General features: G+C 53.9%; 7 protein-coding genes across 7 annotated transcripts; 4 read left to right on the top strand and 3 right to left on the bottom strand.

Annotated features, from left to right (window-relative positions):
• Positions 1-2,452: 2,452 nt before the first annotated feature.
• Positions 2,453-3,061, top strand: AYO20_04501 (hypothetical protein; the record flags this gene model as incomplete). Its single annotated transcript, XM_022642797.1, has 2 exons — positions 2,453-2,503; positions 2,570-3,061. 2 exons carry the CDS (start codon positions 2,453-2,455, stop codon positions 3,059-3,061), a joined length of 543 nt encoding a protein of 180 aa, XP_022501355.1.
• A 3,367-nt stretch (positions 3,062-6,428) lies between these two features.
• Positions 6,429-8,466, top strand: AYO20_04500 (hypothetical protein; the record flags this gene model as incomplete). Its single annotated transcript, XM_022642796.1, has 4 exons — positions 6,429-6,528; positions 6,587-6,614; positions 6,670-7,632; positions 7,683-8,466. The coding sequence occupies 4 exons, from the start codon at positions 6,429-6,431 to the stop codon at positions 8,464-8,466; spliced, it is 1,875 nt and encodes a 624-aa protein (XP_022501354.1).
• Positions 8,467-8,909: 443 nt separating this feature from the next.
• On the bottom strand, positions 8,910-10,858 carry AYO20_04499 (hypothetical protein; the record flags this gene model as incomplete). Its single annotated transcript, XM_022642795.1, has 7 exons — positions 8,910-9,157; positions 9,282-9,345; positions 9,430-9,730; positions 9,809-9,957; positions 10,126-10,433; positions 10,517-10,624; positions 10,675-10,858. The coding sequence occupies 7 exons, from the start codon at positions 10,856-10,858 to the stop codon at positions 8,910-8,912; spliced, it is 1,362 nt and encodes a 453-aa protein (XP_022501353.1).
• Positions 10,859-11,374: 516 nt separating this feature from the next.
• Positions 11,375-12,496, bottom strand: AYO20_04498 (hypothetical protein; the record flags this gene model as incomplete). The annotated part of the gene is made up of 1 exon (XM_022642794.1): positions 11,375-12,496. The coding sequence occupies one exon, from the start codon at positions 12,494-12,496 to the stop codon at positions 11,375-11,377; it is 1,122 nt and encodes a 373-aa protein (XP_022501352.1).
• A 498-nt stretch (positions 12,497-12,994) lies between these two features.
• AYO20_04497 (hypothetical protein) lies at positions 12,995-14,800 on the bottom strand (the record flags this gene model as incomplete). The annotated part of the gene is made up of 1 exon (XM_022642793.1): positions 12,995-14,800. One exon carries the CDS (start codon positions 14,798-14,800, stop codon positions 12,995-12,997), a length of 1,806 nt encoding a protein of 601 aa, XP_022501351.1.
• A 1,121-nt stretch (positions 14,801-15,921) lies between these two features.
• Positions 15,922-17,532, top strand: AYO20_04496 (hypothetical protein; the record flags this gene model as incomplete). Its single annotated transcript, XM_022642792.1, has 1 exon — positions 15,922-17,532. The coding sequence occupies one exon, from the start codon at positions 15,922-15,924 to the stop codon at positions 17,530-17,532; it is 1,611 nt and encodes a 536-aa protein (XP_022501350.1).
• A 542-nt stretch (positions 17,533-18,074) lies between these two features.
• On the top strand, positions 18,075-19,880 carry AYO20_04495 (hypothetical protein; the record flags this gene model as incomplete). The annotated part of the gene is made up of 1 exon (XM_022642791.1): positions 18,075-19,880. One exon carries the CDS (start codon positions 18,075-18,077, stop codon positions 19,878-19,880), a length of 1,806 nt encoding a protein of 601 aa, XP_022501349.1.
• Between the last annotated feature and the right edge of the window lie 306 nt (positions 19,881-20,186).

Here is a 20,186-nt window from a genome sequence, read left to right as displayed (position 1 = left end):
GGGAGGGAGTCGCGTGAATCCCTGGTACGCAGTAAACACCGTGGTAGGTATCCAGGATCCTAGAAGGTATGTATTCTATGTAGGTAGGTAGGTATGTACACGCAGAATCATGTCCTTGACCCGTTACGTTCTTATCCAGGTATCCAGATGTCGACACCTATATATTACATGTAAACCGACGCTAGAATGCTGGTATACAAGTACAACTTAGAACCAACGGTAGCTGTGCTGGCAAAGAACCAATACATACATGACCATCCTTTTGGGTTTTCACTAGATGGTTAGCAACAAACAAACACAAGACATGGACAAACACATGCACATCTCCCGTGCGTATCTGTGCGTATCTATGCATGCTGACTTGTCTGCCTGTCCAGGAGAGCTCGCAATGCGCTCGCTGTATGAGGATGGATGCCTAGAAGCTTCCCCGCTCTCATCCTGGTCAACACGTCCCCGGCCCCGTGGGAATCAACCTCTCTGTCCGGTGTCCAAAATCGGTGGGAGTGCACGGACCGGTCACTGTGGAGGTGGAGATGGAGGATCACGTCACAGATTTGACATGTGAAACGAATGAGCAGGCCGCGTGGCACGGGATGGGATAGCATGGCATGGCAGGGAGCGGCACGGGAATGGAAACTGTTTCCTCAGTACGGCATCCTGTGTGCTATTCGTTATTGATCTCCCAAGTGTTGGACATGCAGAGCGATCTAGAACGAGGTTGACAGAGAGGGTAACTCGAGAACTGAAAGGTTGAGAGGGAAATAGGCACAAATGAACGCGCCCGAACGGTGCTTGGTACTTTTAGGCACATATTATATGCAGGGCTGGTCTTAGAAGCCGCAGGATCCACAGCCCATGCGTTTTCACATGCCAGAAGGCTGTGAATGATATAAAATCCATCATGCAAGTCGCATCTCTGGCACATCTCCATGACCGTGAGCGATGGAACGACGGGGAAGGGGAAGTGTCCTCTTATTTTCTTGGGTTGTCTCTCCAGTGGCAATTGATTGTGGAGGGCACGGCAAGTGACCTGTATCTTGTCGAATGCCCGTCATCCATGGATTACGAGGTACTCTTCACTCCAGTGCTTACCCCAGGAAACGGGATTGTTACTGCATCATGCGTGATGGGTCAGACAATGACTGTGCGAGGGGACCAACAGGGAAGCTACCCGTTGTTGCAGTAGCAGCAGCGGCAACAGGGGTATATGTTGCAGAAAACTACTCGTCCAAGATAGACATATCATCCCACCTCCTTCTGTATTGTCTGATAATGAAACAAGCATTGACGTCCCGGCCACCCGCGCATGTGTAACGCAAGTCATGACCAGTGGGTAGGGCGTTTCGGGCCGCAGGAGAAAGATGTCATTGCCACAGACGATGAGGAAGTTCCAGGCACTCGGATCGGATTTTTGTAAGTGGTGTGAAGACAGTGACTACTTGGAGATGGATGTGGTAGGGAGTTTAATATCACGATTGGCTGGAATACTTCTGCGGGCAATAGTCTGCAGGGGAGTTTAGCAACCTGGCACAGACCAAAGAGGACAAGAGGCGGAAGCGAGGGGGAGGCGAGGGAGAAGCGAAGGTGGTTTGGGCATACCCATGGTCAGTGTGTCATTGTCATTCCACGCAGATGCAATTCCCTTAGGAGGTACTATTCGTCCCATACCTAGGTACCAAGCACCATGTCTTGGGGGGAGTCAGTGAATGGATACAGCGTTGCAGTAGCACCAAACGCTGCAATGACGGGAGGGATGAGAAGTCAGAGAAATAAGGAGGGAACCAAAGACTCCGCGGCCCGAGACTGTGACTTTCTGCGACTTTCACATGCAAATTCTTGGCGGCTGCGTGGGTTGCAACCAGCATCACCAGGCTTGCGCTCCTGTCCACTTTGTCGGGCCACTGAAGCAATGCGCCCACCGCCCTGAATGGAGGGAAGCGTAGAGCATGAAATCATGGTCCCTGGCCACCTCTGTATTGGGTTGCTCTTCATCGGTCTAATGGACTTCCGCAGCAGCTCAACAAGATTGCCAGCCCTAAGGACAGCATTAACCACATAGTCACTTATTTAGCCCAAAGTCAAGAGCACCACCGTACTTGTATTACTCTCACTCACTTCCTTCTTCCCTTGTTTCTCACCTCGACAGAAAATACACTCTCAGTGTTTTGCCAGTGCTGTGTCTATCTGCCCCGAGCTGTACTTGGTTCCACACTTCACATCACCTTGTAAGTATACTGACCCTGCGTTCCTGCAGCAAATTCCCCGCGCACCGCAGGTCTACACCCACCTTCCTCAACCAAAGCAAAACCCCCAAGTAAACCGATTGCTTTCCTTTTTCCTTCCCTACTACTGCTTACTGGTCTGCGCTCACCTGCACACCTGTCGTCGCCGTCTGCATCTCTTCAGGCGTAACTAATACAGTACAGTCCCTCCAAACTCTCAACCAACAACCATGGGCGAAGCTACCGTCAACGGCGACGTGCCGCACTCGGCATTCCTCTCGGTATGTGACCGCAATGGACTTTTGGCTTACTGGCACGAACATTGCTAACTCTTGTTTTCCATCCAGCACATACAATCATACCCTCTTGTCTCAGACTCGATCAAGACCATTCAAGAGAACCCCTACGGTGTCAAATCGATCGAACTGACTAGTGCTGGCTACACGAAATTTGTCAAGCCTACGCTGCCCTACTTCGAGACACCGGCGTCCTACGCAAAGCCCTATGTCGCCAAGGCCGATGAACTTGGTGACAAGTTCCTCACCAAATTTGACGAGCAAGTTCCTATTGTCAAGGCCGAGACCAAGGATATTCAAGACAAAGTTCTGAGCTACATCCATTGGCCCCTCGAGACGGCAAATACCACCAAGGATTGGGCTCTGGATACCTACAAAGATGAATACAAAAAGTGCGGAGGAGAAGGCTATGTGGCAGGCGGCAAGGCGGTCATCACCACCTCCCTCATTCTGAGCTCTGATGTCCTCAAATGGATCAGCTCGTTCCTCCAGGCCAAGAAGGAGCAGGCCAAGGTAGTCGTCAATGAAAAAACCAGCAAATGAGGGTATCGCTGCCGACGCCATCCCCTCTCCCTTTTACAGCGCCTCGATTGTGGGAAGAGTAAGCTCACAAAGTCATGTACAAATCGACCGCACCAGCATTTGATACCCTGAGAGCTACGAGTACACCGACCGGGGTCCGGTCGCCCTTGTGGCAGAATCCGAGTCCCAGAGAATGTTAGCCAGCAGCGCCACGACAATCCAGCAACCGCATGAAACTCATATGAGCAAGCGATAATCAGACCCTGTTTCCTATGTCTCGAGCGTCCGCCGTGGTGGATCTCCTTTGCTCCTGTCTGAATTTACCTTTGATAGAATTTTGTTGTCTGCGCTTCTGAAAATGCATAGAATTGGTAGTTTCCGTTGAATGAGATCAGGTTACCTCAATTTTACACTCATTGTGGTGGCGATCGGCAGCGCAATGTTTTGTTGAGCGCGGCTGTTGGCTGTTGTGAGATCTGGTCTTTGGACAAAAATGCATGTGAAAATGTCTGGGTTTCGGCCTTATCGTTATCAGAAATTTTCACATGCGATGATGTCGTCGGTGGAGACGGAGCCACCAGAGCTATTAACTGCGCATCTGCGCCCCTCCGAGGCAACTCAACAATTCAACACGGAAGATGCCAGTTTTGCAACGCGGACGATGCAAATAGTGAGGCATATTATATCCAACGAAATCCATGGACCTCTCGGGCTGGTCTCTGCCAGCAAGTACCTGCTGATTCCCACGGGACACCCCCAATCGTACTCGGGTCCCGTGGACAAAGACAGGAGACTCGCCCCCGGATATGGTCTCCGGGAGTCTCCGCGACTGGCTCAGCTTACATAGGGTTTAGAGCCCGTGGCTACAAGTGCGAGTACGTGGGACTGATGAGCTTGAATTGAAGCCTGCGTGCCTGCATGTGCCTTGTACAGAGGTATTCAGTATTCAGTATTATTAGGTATTCAGTATTCAGTATTATTAGGTACCTACGGTACTTAGCTCGGGCCTAGCTCTCTCTTTCCGGCACACTTACGAGTAGCTTGTTAATACCTAGACCAAAGTATCCCTTGAGCTTACCTTCCTTGCCTGCCTATCACAGTCCAGGGGCACGCGCACCTCTAGGTATTCTCCTCGACCCTCTTCACTTGAAGCTTCAACTGTCCCCACCATAGATGAAATGACGGACTTCCATCGCATGATAATCTAACTCTTGCAGTGCTGTTAAGTTCCCCAGAGATTCCGGACGGCCACATGTATGTACCTGCCTAGACTTGTGTGACTCATTTCGGCCCAGCAGGTCAACATCAACATATAACACATAACTACAAAGTCCCTGTACATATTCCTGTGCGGCGCGGTGGCATGCAAGTGCAATAGAATACACAAAGTACGAGGTAGTGTAGAGACTGTGGGTTGATCTCCCCAGACAAGACAGGCACACGGGTCATTTTGCCTTGCCTTGCATCTCCTTGCATTTCCGTCTCGTCTCTTCTCGTCTGGTCTGATCCCGCCGCACCGGATTGAACCTTATTTCCGCTTTTCAGCAAAAGTACAAGGGTGATGAGTTCCCCGGGTCGCAGTCAAGACATGTATGTGTAACATCTACTTGTACTACAGTAGATGAATGAATTATTTGCATTAGAAAGAAGAGTCTTGGTACACGACTCGGTGAATTGATGTTCATGGCACAGTACCAGGGAGGGTCTCCTTGCCTATCTAGGTAATGCATCACCTACTGGGTGTTTTGGCAGCTACTTTTCTTAGGATTCTGGCGGTTGGGCCTGCTGGAGATAGTAATGTCGCTCGACTCACTGCTCGTAGACTTGTAGTATTTTGCAGTCATGTCGTTCGATATTGATCCTTACTATTTCTACATCCACGACTCTGCATTCTCGGATGGAGCATGCGCCCAAGTTCCCCAAATGCTTGCCGTTTCCCGTACTGGCGTCAAGTTTCGATGTCGCTCTCACAGCACCTACACTCGATGCCGTATCGGAATGCATATTCGCGCAGCGTACACATCGTTCCGAAGGGTCTGGTCTCGACTGCACATCAGATACAAGGTAGTCCGATAAGGTGCCAATCGAAATAGCACACCACCCCGGACAGTGGCCTGCCAACTTGACCACCGAGAATATGTAGACACCAGAATCTTGATATGGACCAATTTTCCCTCTTGGTGTATGAGACATCTAAATTTTTCAGCTGTAAATGTCTGGTCAAAATCAGAAACCCCCTTGTGTGCTTGCTGATAAGCTGCCTAGGGGAGCTGTGGCTGCCCAGGAATGCCGGGAATACCTGACGGAGAGATCAAGTGTGGAGAAGCGTGGGATCGAATCCGTCCGGAGAAAAGCGCCAGCCCAAGGGAGTGCAGTCGCAGGCCTGATATATCGAGTGGTTGAGCACTATGAATGTGTTAGCTTACTGGGCGTGCATCGCGGACATGTTCGTTCTTGAAGTCTCGTGTTAAGGTGATGTACTCGTACTCGTACACCAGCCCGACTTGTCGTGGTGCGGAAGATCATTTTTCCAAGCCGCCAGATTCAGTAGTTTTTCCCCATGTCCATCTCCTTCAATGCTCCACTTACCGAGTACAAGTCTCTTTTTCCACAATTCCTACCACGACCAGATACACGCCTAGGCCTGCCAAAGATGCTGTCCACATGGCTGCAAGACCAGCAGAAGCGATCACTACCCTGGTCCGAGTATGAATGGAGTTGTCCTCGCTTTGTGCCACCAACCATTGACGTCGAACCACTCGTTCTTCGTCAGGCGTACGACCCTCGCTAGGGTGCAGAGATAAGGTCGTGCAAGGGTCAAGAGATGTTCAAAACGGGGTAACATCAGGTAAGCCTCAGCTAGATAATGCTCTTTACCTGTCGAGCGATACCCCGTTCATGCTTTGTCCACCTGGTCATGAGAGCCTGTGACATCACAGACAATATTCTTGTCATCAATCGCTTTGGACAGTCCTTTGAAGAAACGAGGAATAAACAACCCATAAACGGCCCCTGGCAAGACGTTTTCCAGAAGACGGGCTATCATGTCGCTTGCCCGTGTCTTATCGTGCTCCCCCCAGTCCATGCTTCGCAAAAGGCCCTAGTTCAGTACCGATTACCGTTTGGTCAAGCTTCTCGAAGCCGGTTCATCCTGTCCAAGCAAACGGGATTTGCGTCTTATCAAGAACCTGGAAGATCTCCGTGTGGATCCTGCCTTCGGTCTCCTCCACCCAACGAGCAACGACCACCCTCTCCCGCATCGAGGTCCTGTGCATGATATCGCCTACGACTATCGCCACGTTGCGCGTCCCCGGTCGCGTATATCTTGCTTTCTGCCCGCTCTCTGGAATGTAGTCACCTTGTGCTCGGCTTCCAAGTTACCGGCAACATGTCGAAATACGTGACAGAAGCGAAAAAGTACATCCCCTCTGGGGCGACGGTCAAGGCGAGGGCGACTACTCTCAGTGCCTGGGAGCTCCCGAAGCAAGGTAATTCAGTCTCCCCAGTGGAACGAAGGCGCGGATATTTGCTGACCCAAACCCGCAGAATCCGCTCTTGCACCCAAGGATGTGTGGTAAGTCGATGTTGTATAGAGGAGTGGACAACATCAGGCTAACCCACTATCCAAGGACCAATGCGGATATGGATCCAGTCCCTCCAAGGTACCAGACATGGACTTTGTGGACGTGGATGGCATACTGGGCAACCGACACGATCAACCTGGGTACCTGGGAAACGGCCTCTTCTGTGCTCGCTGTGGGTCTGAATTGGCGCGACGCAATCCCCATCATGGTTGTCGGTACCAGCTGTGTGGCTATCCCCATGGTCCTCAACGGTGCTATCGGAGCCAAATTGCATATCCCCTTCTCGGTCATTGTCAGATCCAGCTTCGGATATTACTTTGCCTACTTCTGCATCGTCTCTCGGTCCATCTTGGCCATGTTCTGGCTTGGGATCCAAGGCGCCAACGGTGCACAGTGCATTACCCTCATGTTGACCGCCATCTGGCCGTCGTACGGGCACATTAAGAACCATCTCCCTAGCGATGCCGGCATCACAACGCAGGGGATGATCAGCTATTTTCTCTTCTGGATAATCCAGCTCCCGCTATTGCTGATCCCTCCGACGAAGCTGCGCTGGCTTTTCGTCATCAAGCTCGTCGCCGCGCCAATCACTGCATTGGCCACTCTCGGCTGGATTGTGCACAAAGCAGGAGGTAGTGGTGCCATCTTCTCCCTCCCTGAGACTGTTCATGGCAGTCAGCGCGCCTGGCTCTGGTTGTCGTGCATGTCGTCAGTAACAGGTTCTTGGGCCACGTTGGCCTGCAACATCCCCGACTTCAGTCGCTATGCCAGGAGCTCCCGTGGCCAGTACATTCAGCTGCCTTTCCTTCCAGCCATATTTACAGTTTGCGGTGTGATGGGCATTGTTACCACCTCTGCCTCCAAGGTCCTTTATGGGGAGTTTTTGTGGAACCCGTTGGACATTATCGCCCATTGGCTGGATAATCCAGGTGGCCGTGCCGCTGCCTTTTTTGCCGCGCTCTCTTGGTATATTGCCCAAGTCGGCACCAACATCACCGCGAATAGCATGTAAGTCTGAATGTGTCCTGTCCTCGAACTCATGAGTTAACTGGTGACAGTTCGGCTGCGAATGATCTGACGGTCCTATGTCCCAAATACATCAACATCAAGCGTGGTTGTGTCATCGCGGCTCTTGTTGGTGGCTGGGTCATTGTTCCGTGGAAGATTCTCAGCTCTGCAACGACCTTTTTGGCTTTCATGGGTGGCTATGCCGTGTTCCTTGCACCCATGGCTGGTATCATTGCCTCGGACTACTGGATTGTCAAGCGACAACACATTGATGTGCCTGCTCTGTATGATCCTCGCGGGCGGTACCGGTACAACATATATGGCATCAATTGGCGAGCGATGCTGGCCTTTCTTCTCGCCATTGGGCCTTGCATGCCTGGCTTGGCGTGGAGTATCAACAACAAGTCAAGAATCACGGCGGGTGCGCAACACCTGTATTCTTTCGATTGGCTCTATGGCTTTGTGACCAGCATCTTTGTCTACTCGGTGACGAGTCACTTTTGGAAGCCGACCGAGCAGATCGTGGCACATACTGTCTACGGCATCCCTCAAGACCCTGACGAGGAAGAGGCGTACGAAGAGGCGTACGACGAGAAGGTTCTCCGGAAGGACAGTCTCGTGGGCAACCCAAAGAGCTTTGCCAATGTAGGAGGGATCGACGACATGGGCAGTGCCCTCCACTTTCGACGGTCTCTTGACGAGACTGCCAGGGAGAGTCTGGAGGTGATACGGGCGAGTAGGGCGAGTCAGGGTGGTCAAGGGCCACACCAGCCGGGGACTGTCCCTGCTCACCTGAAGGGGGTTGATCCGGAGGTTTTGAGGGAGAAGGTCTAAGGGGACTGCGTTCGATTGAATTGGCATGACATGCTAGACCTTCTCATTGCCACGTTTGGTGTGCAAGGATTGGGCTAAGATAAAATGTTGTATCTAGGTAGATTTGCGGAGGTTACCACAAACTAGAATCTGAGTCGTTGGTCTTGTATAGATGATATGAAAAGAGTCTGGTCTGACAGTGTGGTAGATTCAAGGTCATCGAACCTTTTGTCAATCCAGGTTTCTTTCCTTCTCTCTCTGTCCTCTAGGTATACGATACTATATATATCTCCTCCCCCCATTCCCCCCCTCTCTCACACACACGTTCTTTCTTTTCTCCTTCCTTTCTCCTCCCACCACCCCTCCCCCTTCTTTTCCCGCTCCGCGTTCCTTCCCCCCTCAACGTATTTGACCTCTCCTCTCCTCTCCTGTCCTTCCTCCCCCCCTCTCGACTCCCAGGGTATTTAGACATTGACATCACACACGATAAAATGCCGCTCGACCACGCCGCCCGCGATGATCTTGCCGTGCTTGGGATCCACGGCCGCGCCCGTCAGCACGGTGATCAGCGACCCGTCGTCCCAGTAGAGCAGCTCGGGCTCGTAGTCGCGGGCCTTGACGAGGCGGAGGATGGCGGCCTCGCCCTTGAGGTTCGTGTCGAGGAGGTGTTCGCCGCTCAGGCGGTGGATCAGGGAGGGGACGTCAGGGAAGACTTTTTTTTTTCGATGAATATCAGCGTTAGTTTTGTTATCGCTTCCTTTTTCTTTTTTTTATAAGGCGAGGTGGCTATCGTGTGCATTTGTGGTAAGAGGGGGGGAGGGGGAAAGAGAACGTACTGCAAACTGCTATATCCTCCGTCCCCGGTATCAGCGACAGGTTATCCGCGCCCGCACCGAGTTGCTATATTCACGCGCATCATCAGTCCCCGTTCTCAAAAATACTCGGACGGGAAAAAAGGAAATAAGCAGGTCAAAAAAGACGTACGACTTTCTTGCGCACACTCAACACCTTGGTGTCCGGGTCGACGTCGTAGACGGTCGTCGTCGCCTCGACCACGTCATTGATCAGAAGCGTTTTGCCGTCGTCGACCAGCAGCGCGCCGTTGGCGCTCGGGTGCGCGTTCGGCGGCGACACGGTGCGGCAGTCAATGTCCGACGACGAGGCGTTGCAGTAGACGACGTCGGTGGCCCATTTCCAGGGGCCCCAGTGGTCTTCGTGGCTGCGGAGGATGGTCGCCAGGGGCCCGCCGCCGTAGAAGTAGTGGTCGTTGGTGATGAAGAAGGAGCTGTTTATCGGAGGACAAGGTTGAGGAGGAGATGGTTAGTATAATACTCAACAAAGACATCTCGAGAAAACTGCATACCTCAAACTCGTCGCCGCGACGGCGTTGGGCGTCTTGATGGCCGGGTGTCGGAACTCGCGCTCGTACGTCAACACGTCGGTCCCGAGCTTGTGAGAGAAGAGCACAATGGCTTCGCCTTTGCGGTCGTGGTTGACGGCGAAGATGTAGATCTGTCGGGGTTTTTTTGGGCGATTAGCGATTGAAACGCACAAAAGGGGGAAATATATCCCGTGACAACTGGTTCGTGCGGATGGTGACTTATCGTCCAAGGACTTGCAAGCAAGGGTGTATCGGGGAATCGAGAACCGAGTAAGAGACACGAAAGAATGGAATTTTACCTTTGATTTGTCGTCCTTTGGCAGGTAGAGATCAATGCCGTGCAAGATCAGGTCGTGCGACGAGTCGAGGCCTTCGATCTTCATCTTGGTCGCCTTGTCTGTCTGTGGATTCTTGTCAGTCTGTTGGTCCTGAAGCTTTGAACCCTCCGCCCCCGGGATGGTCAAGGAAGACGGGTTTTGTTTGTGATTGACATTACGCACCTTGATGTCGTATTTCACAAAGTACTCGTGGTAGGTGGCCGCGCTCTCGGTGTCGTGGCGGTTCATGGGCGGATAAAACGCCTCTCGCGTCTCGGGATAGCCGCATGCTAGATTAGAGAGAAAAGTTTTGGGGTTAGATTGAAGACTCGATGAGGTTTAAAGGATCAGGGGCAGTTAAGGCTTAACGAACCTAGGAACGCCGTCGCCGAGTCATGATGGATTCGCACGTCCTCGCAAGCTTGACCAACTGTTGTTGTTTGGCGAACATGGTCAGCACATATACATCCGTCCGTAGATACTAAATACGCAAGAGTAGGAGGATGGGGGGATAGATGGGATCTCACGAACGAGAATTCGTCCAGCACTTGTCGTTGTTCACCGGCCCGTGATGCAGCCACGTCGTATGGATCTTTGCGTCCGTCGCCCGTCCACCGTACAGATTCAGCACCGGGTATGGGTACGCGTACAAGATGCCCGACAGCGCCACGAGCAGGGACAGCGGGCCAACCCAGACCCAGTTGTTTACGGCCATGAGTGGTCTGAATAGACGGCAACCGAGAAACGTTTACGTGGTATGTGACCCAAGTAGAGAAGTAGCGAAGTAATCAGACAGATCGTCAGTGGAGAGTCTCGCTATAGGTGTAATGCGGCTGCTGGGATTGATGCTGCTGCTACTGTTCCTAGGATTGATGTCCTGTGTGCCTGTCTGTACTAGATAGGTAGGTTGTGGTTGCTTACCGAGTACCTCGTACTGTACTCAGTATGGTGCTGTGTGTGGAGAGAAGAGGGGCAAAACCTCGGCTATGGGATGTTTTGAATCTTGACAGTAGCTTCACTGATTCATTCGTATATTGAGTTCGGTGGAGGGACGGAGGAAAAGAAAAAAACCGGAGGAAGAAGTACATTGGAGGCGGAATTTCTCCGTGGGTTCCTCCCCATTATTCATTGGTGGCCTCTTGATCTTGGAGACTTGGAACCATATCAATAGGCAATTGACAGCCTTTTATCAGTAGGAGGGGGACGACCTGAAAGGACAGCGTCGTGGCTATTATGTCCACTCCCTCAACTTCTTCCATAGACTCCCCCCAAGCTTGTCGACCAGACTTGCTCGTCTTTGCTCACGGACGTGCGGTGACGACGCTCCCGCTCCCTGCTCAGACACGTTCCCAACCCGTCCGCCAGAGTGTGATGCCGAGACACCACCGCTCCATTGCCCCGAGACTGACAGAGCACAGCACATGGGCTGGGCTTGGGGGTGAAAGTGCTCAGGACCAAACATCAGCACCCGGGCTTTGCGGTTGCTCCATCCCTGGCCCTGGTGCTCCGTGGCGTGGTAGATGCAGTAGACCCTCCCATCTCCGTACGGCGAGGCGATGAAGCTCGCGTGCCCAGGTCCAAACGGCCCGCCCTTGTCCCCGTCACTGATGAGGAGTGGTGTTGGCCGTTTTCTCCACGACGACTCCTTCAGCGGGTCCGCGCCGTCGACCAGTTCGAGCACCGCCAGCCGGTAGTCGCTGGTCCAGCTCCCGTTGGCGCTGTAGATGATCCCCTCAAAGCCCGGGATGCTGACGAACGTGGGGCCTTCGTTGATGCCGTGCGTTCCTCCATCCGCCCTCTCCCACGGCAGTTCTGCTCGAGAAATGCATGTGAGCGTCTCGGCCCGCGCGAGCTCGGGACTCTCCAGCTCGATCAGGAAGAGATCCTGCTGCCGGTCCGAGTAGTCGCCCAGCGGCCACCCAGAATAGCAGCAGTAAAGCTTCCCCGTGCGTGGCAGGTAGAAGACGGTCGCGTCGATGTTCCAGTGGTCGGGCAGGCCCTTCATCTGGCCGAGAAACTCCCACGCCCCGGCCTCCATGGGGTCCTGGCTTCGGCTGCGCAGCAACAGCGTCCTGTGGGAAGGGTTTCCGACCTCGGGATGCGCGCCGCAGAAGTAAATGTACCATCTCCCCTCCAGGTAGTGTAGCTCGGGGGCCCAGATGTCCACCACCCACGGCGTGGCCGGCGGCGGTTTCCACGCGATGATCTTCTTGCAGTTCCTAAAGTTCTCCATGCTGTGCGACATCCATATCTCGACACGGTCTCCGCAGGTAAAGGTCAGGTAGAAGCGGTTGTGCGCGGCCACCATCCACGGATCAGGCGTGTCCGTGTCTGCGATGATTTGGTTCGACATGTTTTCGCCACCCTCGTCCTGAGGGAGGTGGGATTTAGCCGTCGAGTTTTGACTCGTAACAATCTGTAAGGTATCATGGCGTCGTTTGCTGTCACGGGTTGGGGAAAGAATAGAACAGAAAATCGTCATCGACGTAACCGACCCTCATCGAATCATGTCCCACCCATGGTGTGTTCCACAAGCTTGCATCGGGCGGCAGAAACTGCAACCTCGTTTACTCGTTACTGGCATTGCTCAGCTTGTCTGTATCTCAAATAATGTCAGTCGCTCTCGTTACATCATGAGCTGCCTGGAGGATTCAGAAGAGAGCGTGTTGTCAACCCCAAGCACCCTGACTTCCAGTATAGTCCTCTCTCTGCAAACCGCGAAACTGCCCCTTGGACAGCAAGAGGATGGATAGTAGGGAAAGATTGTGAAAATTATATTGTGTCTACAAACTCATCGCAGATCGTCGGGTATCATGGTCATCAGCTCATGGTCACGTAACTCGTCAAAACATCATTCCTCCTCCTCCACTGCGCCGATATTCTTGTCAAATAAACCAATGGCTGGAGTGTACGCCGGTGTTGTGGATGCCAGCAGTTGGCTCCTTCGAGCCGCTGGCGTCGCGGGAACCAGAGATGCCTCTCTTACCGCCTCCTCCCTCCTGGACCTGGTGGACGCCTGCCTCCACGCCTGGAGGAATCCAAGAGCCCGTTTCTTCTCATTACGATGGAATAACACATCGGCGTCCTCCTCCAGTCGTTTTGTCCTAAATGCCGCATTCCTCCAATTTCTTAGCATTTGAACTGCGTAGCTGGCAGTCCTTGTAGAGCGGTATTCGTCTGCCTTCCTCTGATTCTCGAGGATTTGCCGGGTGGGCACAAGCCAATTCGATCCGAAGATTTCGAGGCGCTCAATGAGGTTCTTGCGGAACAGACCATCGGCTCGGACATTGGCTTCCTGGATTTGCTCGGTCTTGTTGTACATGATGATGATTGCGCTATGGGCAGTGCGCCTTGCATTTTCCACATCTTTGCGAGCCCGGAATTCCTGAGCTGTCACATTCATCTGACGCATCTGGGTGGCCTTCTCCCTCCAAACATTCAGTGCTGTCCGAGCGATGTTCATCTTGACTTTTCGTCTCATGATTTTGTATGATTCAGAGTATTTCACCTCCTTGCTCTTCTTGGTTGCTGCGCACCATTTGTGAAAGTAAGTAAAGCTCAAAACATGCTTGCGAGCCTGTATGGCTTTTTTCTCTTCGATTCGGAGTCGAGCCTTTTCCCGCCACTTCTGGAGCGTATGTTTGCTTGCAAAATAGTCTGCTGCGGCTTCTGCTCGTCGTTCATTTAGTCGAATGTGGTCAAGCTGCACCAACCATATCTGAAGCATTTTGCGGCTTAAGTTCCCTTCATACACAAGAACCGCCTGGGTTTCTGCTTGTCGGATCTGGCTTCTCTTGGCTACCATCTTCATCAACGCATTTTCAAGTGCTTGTCGGTCACGGACGTCAGCAGCTGCAACTTCCATCTCTCGGAGGTTCGCAGTCCTCTCTTGCCACTTCCCCAGAGTTTTACGGAGGACTCTCTCATCCCTGATCTTAACAAAGAGCATTTCACGAGTAGCCAGTGTCCAATTCTTGAGCGAAGATGCGGCATCCCTTCGCATACGAAACCCATCCGCAACATTGTCAAGTTGACGGATTTCGGCGACTGTGTTGCGCCAATGCGACAAAACCTTTCTTGCGAGGTTGCGCAGGTACAGACTGTCTGCCACTGCATTCATAGCCGGGTCTTCATATTCCAGGTATGCAGCTCTTTGCAATTGCAGCTTCTGGCGCCACTGTTCAAGCGCTTGCGATGCTAATTTTCGGTTGTCAAGTGCAACAGCTTGTTGCCAGAGAGGGTCATTTTCATTGATCGAGTCGATCGAGTCAGGCGTGGCAGGTCGCACTGGCATAGAAATATAACTGCCGACTCGGCTGTTCCGCCCTTCCCCGTAGTCGGTCGCCGCATCCGTGGAAGTTCCATCGGTCGTCAACACTATGTTCGCCTCTTGTAAAACATCGAGGAACTTTTCGTTGAGAGGAATGTGAGGATCGGTCTCGAGGAGGTCGAGGAGCCACTGCAAGCACGCGTCATCGTACTGTGTCGATACATAGCCTTCTGGGAATATGGCATTGTATTCGCGTTGTAACGCTGATGGAGTGAAGCTGATGTCGGCTTCTTGGAGACGGAAGAGAACACGATGTAAACGGTCAATGTCTTCTGGAGAGAACAGCCTCACATCACTGGCGAAACGCGCCACTTCTTCCGGCGTCATGATAGCATCCAGAAAGCACCATTGTTGCAATTAACGATACTTGTTGGAAGCGACAAACGTACTGCGCATTGGACTCAATCATCTGAAGAGACCTGAGAACCGCGTCTGATGGCGTGTGGCCTTGGCAGGGGACGCGACAGCACGTGATAGAATGGGGAACTTGTCCGGAATAGGAAGTTGTTAGAACAGCATCTTCAACAGACCCTTCTTCCCTTCAGCCCTTCGATGTTCTCGCATCCTATGATTTCTTATCGTGTATGCGACAGATTCGGACAACTTGCAGCTAGGGTCTTACGAATCAGACTGCTTCCCAAGTCTTCTCAAGAGGGACTGGCTCCAGTCATTCTGCAAGAACCGCAAAACGATCAAAATATTACTCGTATGTTACTCAACGGCTGACAGATCGCGTAAACTCCGCCTCTTCTGGCTGACAATCTTCAGATGTCACATCACTAATTTCAGTTTTCTCCAGTTACCCATCGCGAATTCTGGGGAAGTCGGCGCAGCGCCCCCGTATGCCGTTTACCAGCCTTTTCCTCCTTGAGTACTTTGCTCCGAGCTCTTGGGCGGCAAGGATGACGAGGCAAACCATCACCGTCGTCATCCAATCGCTACTGCGTGTTGACTAATAGCGCGTCAACGAGACCCAACTGAACCAGCCTCGTCGATCTCACCCCTGGCTCCGATGTTAATTCGAGGTCAAACAGGTCGAATTGTGCCATTCCCCGTATCTCAGGCATTGCAGCTTGAGTTTGCGTAACCGAAAACGGCAATTACCCTCCTGAAAGTGCGTCCCGTCGACATGCCAATTAAAAACTGCTACGAGCTGCCCTGCTCGGAATGAAACCGTTCAACACCCTTCCGGTGGAATGGTTCATAGTCTCCTTCATCGAGCTGCGGTCGTCTTGTCTGAATTGATCGGCGTGAAGGACGAGAAAGGGAAAACGTGTCTTGAATCATAAAGGTCCATGAGAAAGCCGATCTCCACTCGTGTCAGGTCTTGCATATGGCCGCCGTGGCGCTTATGGTGAGCTTCATGGCACCCGGGATTAAATACAGACGGTAAGGGTCGTTATCTTGTTACCAGCGCTCCCTCTTTCGATCGCAGCCAGACCTCCATGATGGCCCAGTTCAGCACCACGCAACTATTCATCGGCGTTGCAGGCGTCCTTGTAGTAGCCCTGCTCGTCTACAGATTGTTCTTTTCCAAGTCGCAATCCAAGGCCGGCCATTCCCTCCCGCCCGGTCCTACGCCCAGATTCTTGGTGGGAAATCTACCCGACCTTCCTCCAGCTGGCGCCAAAGAATGGCTCCACTGGCTCAAACACAAAGAGCTTTACGGCCCGATCAGCTCCCTCACCGTTTTGGGCCAGACCATGATCATCATCAGCGATCAGAAGGTCGCGGTTGACTTGATGGAGAAGCGTTCCGCCTCTCACTCGTCTCGACCAAAGCCGGTGTTTGGGGCTGACATGTGTGGATGGAACCGGATTCTAGGACTGATGCCTTACTCGAACAAGAGTCGGGCTTACAGAAGAGCGCTACATACTGTGCTTGGCACGTCCTCTGCCATTGATCCATTCCGGCCACTCATCGAGCTGGAAACACGGCGTTTCCTGCTCAGCGTGCTTGAGAATCCTCAAGAAGTGCTGCACCTTATCCGCACCCAGGCTGGGTCTATTATTCTGAAGATCAGCTATGGCTATTCAATTGAACCCAAGGGGCGCGATCCGCTGGTGGATCTTGCAGAGCGATCCCTCGATCATTTCTCCAAAGCCTGCACGCCGGGAGCCTGGTTGGTGGATGTGATACCTGCGCTCAAGTATCTACCTGACTGGCTTCCCGGTACTGAATTCAAGCGTACCGCTCGGGAATGGAAAGCGACTCTTGATACCGTTTCGGAGCTCCCGTACAAGTTTGTGCAGCAAAAGCTTCGCGGCGGGGTGGCTGAGCCTTCGTACCTCTCCAAGCTCCTTCAAACTGAGGATGGGTCACCTCTGTCGCCCGAGGCAGCAGACGTCGCGCAGTGGTCTTCGTTCTCTCTGTACGCAGGAGGCGCCGACACCACCGTGTCGTCTATGGCGTGCTTCGTGCTGGCTATGACGCTCAACCCCGAGGTCCAACGCAAAGCCCAAGCCGAAATAGATGCCGTGGTTGGCTCTTCTCGCCTGCCAACCTTTTCCGACCGCGAGTCCCTTCCATACGTTGGCGCGCTCGTCAAGGAGGTCCTTCGTTGGCATCCCGTGGGACCCATGGGGGTGCCTCACCTGACGACCAAGGCCGACGTCTACGAAGACTATTTCATCCCCGAAGGCAGCGTCCTGATCCCCAACATCTGGGCCATGCTGCACGACGAGATCGTCTACCCGGAGCCCGACAAGTTCGACCCTTCGCGCTTTCTTGTTCCCAACCCACCCCCCGAGCCTCGCAACATAGCCTTCGGATTCGGCCGTCGCATCTGCCCGGGCAAGCTGTTCGCGGAGGCGACTCTCTTTTCGTCTATCTCTGCGTTCCTGGCCGTCTTCAACGTGCGCAAGTGCGTCGAGAATGGGAAGGAGATTGACCCCGTCGTGGACTTCGACACGGGCATCATCAGCCACCCGAAGCCGTTCAAATGCGACATCGTCCCGCGCTCGGCCATCCACGAGAAGCTGATCCGATCTGTGGAGATTGAGCACCCCACTCCAGAACATGGCGACGCAAAATACTTGGCCCACAGCGTCGCAGTGTAGGACAGGTAGGAGGTTGAGTCTTCACAGTGGCTCTATTCATTGTAGGCAGATTGCCTTGGCTATGTGGCAAGGCGATGTGAGAGAACCAATTTGAGAATCCAGCCTGTGGGGAGAGGTCAAGACCAAAGGGTCCGGTGTGTTATATTTGCCTATATACGATATACACATGTAGCTGCGAGTATGATACCGAAATTCGTATATTGGCCGGAACTGGAAACCGAAGAATTGGCGCCTCATGCGCCCCTCATTCGGTTCAGCCTCGGCTCCGCACACAAATCGAGACGCGGACAGAGCCACGATTTGAAGTAATTACTTTGTAGACAAAGACCTCAACGGCCGCAACAATTCCCGTGCGCGTCCTCTTCGCTGACCGCCTGCTCTGACTCTCGTGGCCCAACTGTAATCAGTGCTGGCCTCGCCTCGTTGATCATACAGCCATCCCACACCAGTCCTGTAAACACACGGAGTGCTTGGCCTTTGACGAGATGTGCTTCTAACCTGTACCACAGCGTCCTATCTCACAGAGTTGTCAGCTGGGAAACATGTCTCAAGCACCCTCCCAGCCTGCGGAATGGCTCGAGAGCTACGCGACGAACCGGCATGACTGGCGGCAAACGTCAAAGGACGGCCGGGTCGTGTATTACCGCCGCATTGGCATTGTCGAGGGCCTGTTCAACACGGACGGCACGGATTTCGAGGGCAGAGCTGATCTCACGATGCACCTGCACGTGGAAATGAGGACATCTCTGTCGGCCGAAGCTCTGAGGGCACGCATCTTGCTCACCTGGAGCGTCATGCGGCAGAAACACGTCCTCCTCTCCGCCAGAGTCGCCAGCGCTGCTGATTTGTTCGGCGGGCGACAGTCCTCCTTCGCACCCGCAGAGCGACTATATGTCTTTGAGCCGAGCAACGACGCGGGAATGATGTTGGCGGAGGCGAAAAAGCATGCCGTGTTCGTCGAAGACTGGTATCCGCGGGTGGACATGGACGAGTTCTTCATCCACACATTGAACTCGAGTCGGTGCATCGACGAGGCCCACGCGCTGAGCAGGCTCTATGTCATGCCGATCCAGAAGGATGCGGATGGCCTGCATCAGCTTCATCTCATGTTCATCACTGGACACGAGATTGTCGACGGCCTGACCTCGATGCGATGGATGTCCTCGTTCATCGACCTGCTCAACCAACCAGTCGAGCAACTGTCCTCGGAAGCGAGCCGTCTGTGCACAACGCCGCCGGTCGACAGGCTTCCGCCCGCGCAAGAATCGCTATATCCCCCCATGAAAGGATCTCGCGCGAGACAGCGATGGTCGTGGCTCCTGACTCGCATGCTGCGCCACACCCGAGAACCACCTCCAGCGTCGTTCCAAAACCCGCTTCGACGAACGACAGCACTACCCCGAGCCGTTCCCCTCGACCCAAAGTTCTCCAATGTTCTGGACTACACTCGGACACCGCCACTGAACACCTTCCCCCTCCGAGCGACTCTTGGCCCTGTCTCTACGAGGAGGTTGTCCAGAGTGTGCCGCGAGGCCCGAATCAGCATTGGGAGTGGGTGCTTCGCGCTGGTGGCGCTGGTGATGATGCTATTCGAGGAAAAGCGCCACCCCCATGTCCCCACGCACGAGCGTCTGCCCTTTGTGGGCTCCTTCCCCGTCAACCCGAGGCCGTTTCTCAGCGGCACCCCGACGACAGGCAAGGAGGACAGTCTGATGCTGGCGTTCAGCGACGGCGTCACCCTGCCCTTCTTGACCGGCGACCTGGACCTGGAGGGCCGGCTGCGGCTGCTGGGCAAACAGGCGCACCGCCAGCTGCGCCAGTACCAGAAGCGGGCGAGGAGCGTGCATGAAGAAGGCCACCTCGGTTCCAGGAGCCCCAGCCAGCTGCTGCCCCTGCTCTACCTGTCCACGTTGGAGTATCTCGAGAGGAAGAGCCCACAGGCCAAGAAACGCGGCTGGACCGTCCAGGGCCAGTACCCGGCCAGCACAGGCTCCGGCCTGGCCACCTGTGGGGTGAGCTCAGTGGGCGCGCGAGGATCCTTCATCGCCTCGGGCAAGTACGACACGAGGGGCGACTCCTCGGCGTGGCCACCACCACCATCGCCAGGACAAGCAGGACAGAATCCCGGGCCACGAGACCTGGTGGCCGACTTCCGCGACCTGCACACCACGGTCCGCGCGAGGGATGGCGAGTTTCTCGCCGGGGTCGTCGGTGATGGCGACTATTTGATGTTCGGCGTCAGCTACGATGGATGTGCCATTGACCCGGGTCGAGCGAGCGAGTGGAGGCTCGTCATGGAGAGGATCCTCGAGGAGGCAGACCCTGCGCGGCTGATCTCCAAGCTGTGATGTGTGCCACTGATGCCACTGATGTAGGCCCACTTCCGCGGCCGCGGTAGCCTACGAGGACCAGGAAAAGAACGAGCACCACATGAGTGGTGGACTGATCACGGACCAGAGTACAAGTACACACGCAAAGAGGAGGATCAGGAGCCACCCCCCACACGCAACCAGTGGCACAATCGGTGAGCGTGAGCGTGAGCATGGTTGTGGTGCCGTCAATGCATGCATGCTCCACGGGTATCTATCTTCTCGGTCATGCTCTGAGGGATTTGCCCCCCCTTGTCCTTCCCCCTTTCCCCTCTTGAGCACGGA

This window comes from Fonsecaea nubica (assembly GCF_001646965.1).
Source record: "Fonsecaea nubica strain CBS 269.64 chromosome Unknown Scaff23, whole genome shotgun sequence".
NCBI classification, from domain to species: domain Eukaryota; kingdom Fungi; phylum Ascomycota; class Eurotiomycetes; order Chaetothyriales; family Herpotrichiellaceae; genus Fonsecaea; species Fonsecaea nubica.
The sequence above is the reverse complement of the archived record's forward strand: the minus strand, read 5'-3'. Positions and strand labels throughout refer to the sequence as shown.